This window comes from Carlito syrichta, unplaced genomic scaffold (assembly GCF_000164805.1).
Source record: "Carlito syrichta isolate Samal-C Ts95f unplaced genomic scaffold, Tarsius_syrichta-2.0.1 Scaffold302219, whole genome shotgun sequence".
Lineage (NCBI taxonomy): Eukaryota > Metazoa > Chordata > Mammalia > Primates > Tarsiidae > Carlito > Carlito syrichta.
Genome location: NW_007246315.1, coordinates 61,763 through 74,004, shown reverse-complemented (window position 1 = coordinate 74,004; position 12,242 = coordinate 61,763). Strand labels below are relative to the sequence as shown.

The following is a 12,242-nucleotide window of genomic DNA, read 5'->3' as shown; positions in this document are numbered from 1 at the left end:
TCACCAAGTTGCCCAGGCGGGTCTCGAACCTGCAGGTTCAGGCAATCCACTCACCTCAGCTTCCCAAAGTGCGGGATTACAGGCTGAGCCACCGAGCCCGGTAGACTTGATTAAAAATAAGTAACAGAAAAACAGAGGCTGGGTGTGATAGCTCATGGCTGGAATCCCAGCACTTTGGGTGACTGAGGTGGGAAGATTGCTTGAGCCCAGGAGCTTGAGAACAGCCTGGGCAACACAGTGAGACCTCATTTCTACAAAATAAAAAGGAGAGCCAGGCGTGGTGGTGCATGCCTGTAGTCCTAGCTACTTGGGAGGCTGCGGTGGGAGGATAGCCTGAGCCCAGAAGGTTGAGGTTGGGGTAAGCCATGATTGTGCCACTGCACTCCATCAAGAGCAACAAAGTGAGACCCCAACTCGAGAAAAAAACCACAAACAACAAGAGCAAAACAGAAAAATGTTAGGAAATGTGGGCATGCAGGGAAGTATGGGTGGGCAGGCTCCGCTGGTGCACAAAAAACAATTCCCCAAAATATGGCATTTTGGCATGCCAAGTGCTTTGAAAACTAAACTTCAGCCTCAGCACCAAAGTCTCGCTCTGACCTTTTCCCTGCTACCCTGATCTTTCCAGAAGCATCTGGAGGGACTGACTCTCTCTGGAAGCTTAACTAAGGAAGCTTCTTTGCAAAAGAAATGCAATTGTCTTAGGACCAGAGCAGGTGACTCCCTCCTTACCTGTAGATCATTAACATATCATTATAATACTAAAAAAACCCTTCCCTAAAAGAAAATCACTGCCATTTTACATACATGTGACACATGAAGAAGCATGTTCATGAACTGTGCCTGCACACCTGGAACTCCACCCTGTTCATATTGCATTCCTTCACACCCAATTCCTTACAACTCCCATACCTTCCACTGCTCGAAAGAAGGTGCCTTTTGAGCACAAGCTCCCTTCTCCATTTGGCTCTTTGTAATTGATGCAAAGCAGGGAAAGAACCCAGACTACTGGTGACAGTGGGATCCCAAAAAAACAGGGAGCTGGCTGCTTAGAGCTTATTTATGCTAGAGAACAACAACAAAAAGAACAACAACAAAAAACCTTTCACGTTTCTTTCTAGATTCTATTATTCTAGATTAGAAGGATAGGAAAAGGTGTAGAGTTGTCTTATCTAGTAATGAAGATTATGCTTGTGACCAAAACTTTCCTAGGGTTACAGATACAAAATTATTTTGGAAATCTAGCAAATGTAATAGGATAAGAAAATAGAATAATCAGTGTAAATACAGAAAAAGATCAAATTATTTTTATTTCCAGATTGTGGTTGTATACCGTCAAAGCAGTTCTAATTAACTGCTTTAATTTAATTACTAATTACTGGTGAGGGCAAAAATAACTATGTAAATGCCAACAACCCCTCTATAGTAGCAATAAACGACTAAAAGTAAAATCATTAAACCTTCTAATAATAAAAATAAAAGCTACAAAACACAGAATTAAATGCATTATGAAGGTAAAAGATCCATATTACTTAATACTATAAAATCATAACAAGAACATAAAACAATATCTGATTAAATGTATAGGTCTATTCTTGGATGGAATATACCCACAAAGTCTTAATATTTAACAACATTTTCCTAATTTATATGTAAAGTATGCAATTATGTAACTCCAAAATAAATCCCATTTTACTTCTTTTTGTTTTCATTTTGGAATCAGATACAATTAATATAAAGTTCCTATGGAAGAATATATGTGAAAGAGAGGTCAGAAATTCTCAAAAAAATCAGTGATGGGAGAGGTGCCATCAGATAATAAAATGATTAAAAAATTCAAATAATAATAAAATAATAAAAAAATTCAAAACAGAAGACTATTTTATCACTGGCACAGGAATAAACACACGAATTAGTAGAACAAAAGAGCAAGTCTAGAAACAGATCCAACCATGTAAGAATATTTGATATACAGCAAAGATGATAGTTTGACTCAAGGAGAAATAAATGGTCTGCTTAATAAACAGTATTTAGTAGCTGACAACTCAACTGTAAACAAAGTTAGACTCCTAATATATTAAAAAGTTCCACATGAATTAAAGATCAAACTATAACAAATGGTAAAAATTCCAGAAGAAAATTTAGGAAAATATTATGTAAAAACAATGGAGTGATCTGAAATAAGACAAGAAACCCAGGAGCTTTAAAGAAATTAACATATATAAATATGTTTGGAAATGAATAAAGCACAAAAATCCCCACAGGATTGCATACCAAACTGCTTACACTGATTGGTTATTTCAAGATGATGAGAGATTTTTTTTTTGAGTTGGAGTCTCACTTTGTCGCCCACTGGAGTGCAGTGGCTGCTCCCAGCCACCGCAGTCTCAATCTGCTGGGCTCCGGCGATCCTTCTGCCTTAGCCTTCCGAGTAGCCGGAACTACAGGCGTGGGCTACCACGCCTGGCTGATTTTTTTATTTATTGTAGAGATGAGGTCTCGCTGCCCAGGCGGGTCTCGAACCCACAGGCTCAGGCAATCCACTCACCTCAGCCTCCCAAAGGTGTGGGATTACAGGCTGAGTCACCGAGCCAGGCTGATGAGAGATTATTTAAAAACTTTTTTTTTAGAGTCAAGGTCTCACTCTTGTCACCCAGGCTGGAATGCAATAGCATGACCATGGCTCACTACAACTTTCACCTCCTGGGCTCAGGCAATCTTCTGCCTTAGCCTCCTAAGTAGCTGGGACTACAGGCATATGCCACTACACCTAGCATATTTTCCCATTTTTTTGTAGAGACGAGGTCTTGCTATGTTGCCCAGACTGGTCTTGAACTCCTGGACTCAACCAATTCTCTCACCTTAGCCTCTCAAAGTGCTGAATTATGGGTGTGAGCCAATGCACCCAGCCAAGATTATTTAAAAACTTTTAATATACCTATGAATTGTTTAATTTGTTACAAGTTTAATTTTACAGCTTTTTTTTTTTAAAGATAGCAATAATTATTCTATGAGACACTACAGGAAAGCCACCAGGGGCCAACTAAATCCAAATGCATGGGGGGGGCAATTTTGAAGACAATATTCATAGAAGAAAATAAAAGCAGTTATCAAAAAGGAAAAATGGCAATTAGAGAAGTACAGAGTAATAGAGTCTGCCACATTGCTACAAATCTTCATTCTAAGGTGTCTGTTTTCATCCATATGTGAGATCAAAGTCTTAAGAGCACAACAACTACAATATTAAATTCAGGAATGGTATATCAGAAACACAAGGAGCAAGAAAGAATCGAGAAAATCTTAAGATACAAAGACAAGAAAATCAATACGTTTTAATAATAAAAGGGCACATGACCCTGGGCCTAGGGATTGGACATTCTACAATCATACATTTATTTATCTGTACATACATGGTTTATTGAAAGCAAGGAACAGAGAAACGAGAAGCAGGTAAAGAACTATATATGTATACAAACATCACAGTAGAACTCTACTTAAAAGACACCCTTACATTTTTACCTAGGAGAATAAGAGAAAATTTCATAAAGGTGGTAGCATTTGGAATTTAGAATGGCTAGATGAAAAGGGTCATGAGGGGGACAGGGACTGATGAAGCATGTTCAGAAATGGGAAGAGATGTGCAAAAGCAAAAACGCATGAGAAAACATGACTTGGCTGGGGAAGGGAGGGCAGACAAGGAGAAAGGAGGGTAGATATCAGTTCTGACAAGAATGTTTCAGATGCTCCTTTCCAGGCAGAGTCCATCTGCACACATTTTTCTCCTTGGAATGAAATCCTTTCCAACAGCCATCTAAGATCTAGAGTTCAGCTCTAGAACAGATTCACCCCAATCAGGTTCAGTGGGGGTTTAATCTTAGGAAAAGCGACTTGCCTGACTTAAACCCGAAGCAGTACAAAGGATGAAACCTTTCTTTTCTTTCCCCTATTTTCTCTGTCTGCTTTTTTACCAGATAGACACAAACAAGAGTAGTCCTGACAACATTTTTCTATAGCCCTTAAGGAACTAGAGGCCTACACTATAGTGCATGACAAAGTATTAGAACTTAAAAATGCTGATGTTTACCCCCCCTTGAGAAAAACGATTAAGAAAAGGAAACTGATTCTTAATTGTAAACTGCTTCAATTTGGATCTAAAAGTAATAACACATTGCCTTTTGTTTGCAGGTACAGAGTTGGAATCATTCAGTACCTTTGTAAACTGAAATTTTGGAAAGATGAAACACATTGAGACATGACACTGAAAGATGTGTTCAACAATAGATGTGGATAATTAAACTTTCTGATTTGACCTTAGGAAGCAACATTGCCATTTAATTCTCATGTTTTAGCTTCTAAAGAAAAATGTGTAATAAGATACAAGACAAGTTTTGGCAGCAGACAGAACTGTTTTAGATATGTCTATACTAATGGTCTACATTTACAGAATAAGATTAGAGTAGTGGCTTGTTTGGGGGCTTCTATTTTCTGTATTATAAAAAGGACTGCTCCATCAGCACTGTGTGACTTTATAAAGAAAAGTACACAGAATGAGATTTTTAGAAAGGGCAATCTTGAGGACATTTTATTGTTCAGATTCTAAGGATGGGATTACTTGGTGTACTTACATAATCCTAACTAGTGCCTGTGATGGTGCAATACTGGCCAGATACATAGCTGGGAGATGATGGAAAAGGGGTTTTTTCTGGGTCTTGTTCAGTATTTCTCAAAGTACAGATGAGGCACTAGCTATATCACAATCACCTGAGATGCCTTAAAATTTCAGATTGTGATCCTCTACTTTCAGAAAATCTGATTCAATATCATAGAGGGAGACTCAGGCGCCAATGCTCTTAACAGGTACATCAGCTGCTTCTGATGCAAGGGAGAAACACTGCATGGTAATGGTATAGGACAAATGATAAACCACTACAGACCATAGCTTCTTAGGCTATTACCCAAAGTGAATCAAGCATTTTATTTCACAAACTATTATAACTGATTTTTGTTGCATTGATAAGTATTAACAATTAATGTTGATTTAGTTAATATAGCTGTACAGTAACAAAAAGAGCTATTACACAAATAGGGAGCTTTTCAAGAACTTTTATCAAAAGATCACTCTATAACAATCACAGTTCAATAAATTTATAGGCTATCAAAACTTTTTTAAAAATATATTTAAAGTAATGCACTTTTACTGAAAGGTCCTTAAGAGAATATAATTTTTTTCTAGTAGAATTAATCATTTCTCACACCCTTTCTGTGGTATGGGAAACACATGTTTTATCATAATCTCGTAGTTCTAACTCCATGCAACCACACATACATATGAACTTTAAAAACAAGTCAATATTTTACACCGTATTCAAATAAAAAGCGATCAAAAGTAATAAATATCAAAACAACAATGCCTTTGTTGACTCCTGTATGAACATGAACTAGTAAATTCAGCTATTATATAGAAGGTATAATTAATAGAATCTGTTATGACAGGATCAATAATTATTATTTTTATTATTATTATAGAACAGCTGACTGGACATTAAAATAATCTAATTACATTGAAACTAGATATTATGGAATCCACTGAAACATAATTATGTACACATGTGTGTGTACACACACATATAAAGATATACATATAATTTAAGGCTTATTAATGAAAGATACTTACTACTATTAATAATGTAGCTTGGAATCATTTTACCTTTTAAAATTGCTGCTGAAATTCCAGTGGTAGCACAAAATAGGGGGGAAAAAAGCAAAGGCATTAAAAAGTTACATGGAATAATAATTTGCCTATGTCCAATGTGCCTAAATGTATACATGTAGGAAAGAAGATATATATTGAAAAAGGGCGCAGGAAAAAAAGCCAGGTCCATAGCAGGACTTAAGAAGATTAGAAAACCTTTGTATTCTGTTGTTTCTATCTATACATTCTTACATATATATATATATCCTACTCACTCATTCCATTGCTCTTAAATAGTTGACATTTCAAAGAATCCCAAAGAAGAATAAAGCAATACAAGATGACAAAACACTGATTAGACTAGCATTAGCTTATCACTAAACTTTTATCTTTTTAAACAATGTCCTACTTGGAAGTTATACTAAATTGAATCAGTTTCCTACATATCTATCAAACATCCTATGGAATATAGCAACCCCATACAAATTATGTACCTTCATCTATTTAAGAGGATGGGAGTGGTACAGCTCCCTCTACAGGTATCTCCAGCAGGTAAGATTAGAGTGCAACCACATAGAGGATCACAGTCTATGTCTGATAGCCCACTTTCCCTCATTTCTCTCATATCCCTGGGTGTGAAACTATAAAAAAGTACTAGTAACACCTTGTATTTATTATAGCAATTTAGGTTTCAAAGAGCTTTCAAATTGTTAGCCAACATGTTAGCTTAGAGAGGACTATTTATTCTTATAAATTAAGACATGCTATCTTTTTCTTTAGAAATAGTCATTTGTAACTTTTGTAAATTATAAATATCCACGTGGTACAGTTAGAGCTCAGTGGGGAGAAGTGGCTAGATACATTTCTATTGCCTTCACTAAAACAGTGATCATGTGATTACAGGGTGAGACCAACTACTATCATATTGTACACAACATTCAATACAATCTCTTCTTATTCCTTATAAAAGAGATGTAAGATACAGTATCGATGAAATTGAATAGTGAACATACTGGATGTTAAAAATGGCTTTCTTGATGTAGTCTCTTGCATTTTATCAACTGGACGGAATCATGGCAAAATTATAAATTACATATAAAAATATAATTCCAAAACATGCTAACTCAACAAACAAAGCAAAATAAATGTTTTACTATTCTTATTTCCAAAAGAAAAATATGTTTCGGAGTCATCGTCTAAAAATTTTACTTGTTCTACCAGTGAACTACAAAAAACAAATGGTTTTTTAATTTTTCTTATTACTAAACTACTAAAATGAATGCCAAGCTACATTTTTTAAAAATGGTATTTTACCCTTACCTCGATCTTTTGCTTTGTCAGAAAGGAGCACTTCTACCTCCTCATATTCCCGGATGGCATCCAGTATGATGCTTCCTTCTTTGCTGAATAAGAAGAGCATAGGGATCCTGATGTCATCTGTATCCTTTCCATCACCGGCCATCTGGAACAGAGGGGCAGTATCACTGCTGCTTCCCTCATTGTCATCTAGCCAGAAAATGAATATAGCAAACATCAAAACATTTATCCATTAAAAAGATCTATCGACCAAGTGTTAGTTTTTGACAGAATTAAATTTATGCATCAAGAACCATAAAAACAAATATAACTTTTAGACCCAATACTTTTCTCAGAAATTTATCCTAAGGAAGTAATTTACAAGAAGTAAAAAGCTCAATGACCAAATAAGATTACTGGAGTTTTATTTATAATTGTGAACAACTATAAACCATTATAAGCAAATTATAATAATCTACTTGATGGAACACACAGAAAAACAGAACGATATAATAATGCACAAAAAAAGTAGAACACAAAATTCTTTGACTATAAAAATTTATGGAAAAGCATAGAAACAAAAAAATTGTAATGACTTAGATTACAGTGATAGAACTATGAATGAATTTTTATCGTTGTTAACATTTCCTCTAATGGATACATTGTTTTACCAAACTAAAAACTGATTTTTTTTATATAATGCACACAAAGAATAGTTATGACTACAGTAGTTTTTTCTTCTACAAGCTGAATTAAACAGTATTGCTACTTTGCACTGTCTAAATAATAGTAATAGAACTACAAGTATAAAGTACTAGTAATACAGTATTACCGGAGATGCCAATCATGGACATCTCCAATCACACGTGCCAGTCTCTCTAAAGAAACTGCCTGTCCTGTCTCAGAGTGCTTGCTTGCACAGGTCCTGCTAAGTGCAGAACACAACATATAATCTATCCTCTTAGTAATAACTGAATAGACAAGGATGGTTATCTGATCAGTCTCCCTGGGGGACCTGGAACTGGTACACAGAAAGACTGCTTCAGTTGGCAGTAGGCAGTAGTTCAGTTAAATGACAAGGCCTCGGACTGCAACTGCAATTCAGAATAGCTATTTTGGAACTGATGAACAAAGAAGGAGTAGACTGGTAAGAAGCTGCAATAAGGCAGAATTACAAAGAGAAGCAAAATTCAAAAAGACCTTGAGATAGAGACAGAGCAATGTGGAAAAAAAGTTAGCTATCATGGTTCCTGATGATTTTTAGTTCCAACTTCTACCTCCTTGTGATCCCAGTTGTATCTGTTGCTTGAATTCAGTGAAAATAATCCATTTCCATATGGTGAACAAACCTCTCTTCTTAAACCAATTTAATTATTATCTCCTGCTGCCAAACAGTTATCTAAGATAGTTTGTACTTCTAGCTCTTGTAAAAAAAAAAACTAAAAAACTAAGTCCTAATTTACTCACTTATATACAACTAAAACCAGTAAAAACAAAACAAAACGCTTTGTCAGAAACAAAAAACTTAGAAGGAAGAAGTCGTCATACAATAAAGTTTCTCATTAAAAATTAAATTTTCTAGTGATCTATCACAGAAACAAAGAACTAAGTACCACATGTTCTTACTCATAAGTGGACCTTGAACAAGTATGATAATACTGTAAGAAAGAGATTGACAGTAGTGGGAAACTGCCAGGGGAGGAGGGAACAGGATTGGCAGCAGTGAAAAACTGCCAGTGAAGGGGGTGACACACAACAACAAGGGTTCCTGCATAATGAACATGTGTATATCTAACCCTGAATTGTACCCCACATCTTTAGAATTAAAAATAAAAATTAAATTTTCTGATGTGCATGGTGGCTCACACCTGTAATCCCAGCACTCTGGGAGGCTGAGGCGGGAGGACTGCTTGATTCCAGGAGTCTAAGACTAGCCTAAGCAACATAGTGAGATCTCACCTCTACAAAAATTTAAGAAAATTAGCCAGATATGGTGGTGCACCCCTGCAGTCTCAGCTACTCAGGAAGTTAAGACAGGAAGATCACTTGAGCCCAGAAGTTTGAGGCTAGGGTGACCCATGATTGTTGTGCTGCATTCCAGTCTGGGCGACAGAATAAGACCTCAACTCAAAAAAAAAAAAATCCTGAGAGGAGGAATCATTGTCTCTTATTTACTTATCCATCGACCCCAGTATAGGATTCTCCAACTAACAGCTACCAAAGAAAACATTTAAGAACCCTTGCATAATATAGGATACCAAGAGAACTGGATTTAGCCTGTAATCCCAGCACTTTGGGAGGCCGAGGCGAGTGGATTGCCTGAGCCTGCAGGTTTGAGACCAGCCCGGGCAAATTGGCAAGACCTCGTCTCTACAGTAAATAAAAAATTAGCTGGCTACTTGGAAGACTGAGGCAACAGGATTGCTGGAGCCCAGCAGGTCAATCCTGGGTGGCCGTGAGTGTGCCACTGCACTCCAGCCTAGGTGACAGAGACTCCAACTCAAACACACACACACACACATACACACACACACACACACACACACACACACACACACACACACACACACACAGAGGAAGATTTTTTTTAAATAATGCTGTATTATGTTTCACACCTTATTTTACTTTATATTTCTATTGTGAAATCTCGGCAAGTAAGAGATGTTCAAAATGATAGTGTTGGTAAGATACTAAATTCTCCAATATAAATAATCTAAGTGTGGAAAATAACCAAGGATCAAGAGAATGACTTAAATCAGGGTTTAGCAAACTTATCCTCTAACTCACTACATACTGAATAAATATTTCAGACTTTGCGGTTCTGTTGTAACTACTCAACTCCACCACTGTAGATCAAAGCAGTCATAGACAATATAAACAATTTTTTACAGCTGTGTCCCAATACAACTTTTATTACAAAACTAGGCAATGAGCTAGATTTGGCCTATAGTCCATCGTTTTCAAACTGCTAATTTTCTCCTAATACCTAATTAACTATTAAAATTAATGCATTTACTAAATCAACTCTGAAGTGCTGATATGAGATAAGCAAAAAGAACAATAAACAATTTTTCACTGAAATAAACTCTAATATTTTAAAACATAGAAGAATGTCTATTTCCCCTGATGGTCATGGTCTGTTTGTCACAATGTAAGTGATTTTTCTACGTAAAATTTAAAAAGCAAAACCCATATATGGGCACAATGATTTAAGGTTTATAATCTGTAATTTCACTAGAAAAAGATCCAACAGGATAAAAATCTGTAGCAATACTGTAAATGTTGTGATAATATGTACTTATGCCTATGCTCACTATTATGTCAAGAAACTTTATATATATTTAAACCTTACAATCACCTAAAAAATATTTATCACCATTTTTGTTGGAGCTCAAAAAATATTCCACTAATAAACAGTTTTTAAAAAAAATGAATCTGGATCAAGGTTACACTGCAATTTCAAGGGAGAATGAGAAACTATACCCTCATGTTTCTGACTCCAAAGCCTGCATTTCTGTGGAGGAAGGAGAATTTTCGATGGCTCCCCACAAGAGGTGGCAGAGTGTAACTGTTGCCCTCAGGGAGTTTTGGATCTCACGGGCACATGTTCTTACCCATGGTACTGGGTGTTTTACTACTCATATGACTTAATTCACCCTCAAATCTGACCCCAAGTATTTTTGCTGACGTTAATAGAAAAAACCCAAATCTAGGATTTCAAAAATGATATTAGATATATAGAAGTTACTAAGAGTCACTGGAATACATATCCTTTACATTGTGTAGGTAAAAGTAATACAACAAACTCTTTGATAAAATTTTAGACAACAAAAGGAAAAAATCCTAAAAATTACCTCTATAGTAAACACAATGACATGGAGAATTACTTACCAATGACAATGCCACCAATGGCTCCGGCATTCTGGATGTTGCGTGCCTTTTCTGCAAACATGCACTGACCTCTTTGTATCAATGCAATTTTTCCCATCACCGCCTCAGGGTTAGTAAGCTCTGAACAACCATTGTATGGTTTACTGCTTGCAACAAATCCTCTTGTCTGTCAGAAATGAAAGTAATTTAAACAATCTTCTCAAATTGCAATCAAGTCATTAAATCTCAATATCTAGAGCTTTAAAAGAACTAGAATTCATTTCCTTTTTAATGATCACATGCCTAATATATTTATCATACTTTTGTGTTAAATATTTTGTGTATCACAGTACTCAACCAGTATTTCTACTGTACTTTGTAGTTCATAAAGCTTTACATAAATTACTAAATCTGATCTTTATAATGACCCTGAGAAAAATAATACAAATAATATTTCCATTTCACATACGGGGAAACTGAGGTTACACAATTTGCTCAAAGACACAATGTTATAGTAAATGATAATGTTGGGACCTGTAAGCAGATTCAGCGCATTTACAACAGCCGGGAACCATTTTAAAAATCAGCACTGACAACCAGAAAACTTTTTAAAAGGGGGAAAAAGTGGATCTATTCTATATGAATCTGCAAACACTTCTTTTTACTAGAAAAATTAAATCCACAGAGAATTAATTTTTAAAAAAAGATGTTAGTAAAAAGACGTCTTAGTTATCATAATATAAATTCCATGAGGGCATGGATCTTCATTGGCTTTGTACACTGATATGTAGCAAGCAGTGCCTAGAACACAGTAAGCACTCAACAAATAGTTATTGAATAAATCAATCAGTCTATAAAACTTCTACATAGTTTCGCAATACACACTGGATGAAAGTCTAAATTAGGAGTAATAAAATGGAAAGAGCACTGGCTTTAAGGTTTAAGAGTGTTAGGATTCTTGGGCTGTGGTCCCAGCTCTGAAAGCAACTAGTCAGATGAACTTGTAAATTGTTCAGCTAAACAGGTCTTTGTTTCCTCTGTCATAACTAAGAGGATAGCCTAGCTTAGTGGTCTTCTATATTTGCTCAGTGGAACCTCAGGGTCCCAGGCTTTTTACAGCCCCTGAGCCAGAGGACCTCTGCTTTTAGCTGTTTTCTACATAAAACTCAAGTTAGAGTTTTACTCAAAGAAAGATTCTAATGGTTGCTAGAAAGTCTGAAAAATATTTTTAGATAAATTGAAGGTACTAAATTAGAGATGAAGATCAAGAATTTGAAGAGGTTATAAATATAATTTTAATTAAAATTCTATAAGGATATCATATATATAATTATGATTCAAATTTTTCAAGATATGCTTTTACTTAAATCTGGGAAACTGAATA

At 35.7% G+C, this 12,242-nt stretch overlaps 1 protein-coding gene across 2 annotated transcripts in view; it reads right to left on the bottom strand.

Annotated features, from left to right (window-relative positions):
* Positions 1-12,242, bottom strand: part of EDEM3 (ER degradation enhancing alpha-mannosidase like protein 3) — a 69,264-nt gene that overhangs the window by 5,670 nt on the left and 51,352 nt on the right. Inside the window, exons 18-20 of one of the 2 annotated variants that reach the window (XM_021711382.1) lie at positions 10,880-11,045; positions 7,013-7,198; positions 5,675-5,722 (exon numbers count right to left, since the gene is read on the bottom strand). In XM_021711382.1, coding sequence (XP_021567057.1) covers positions 5,675-5,722; positions 7,013-7,198; positions 10,880-11,045 — 400 coding nt within the window. The remainder of the gene's footprint in view (positions 1-5,674; positions 5,723-7,012; positions 7,199-10,879; positions 11,046-12,242) is intronic. The other variant, XM_008056109.2, reaches the window with a different exon arrangement.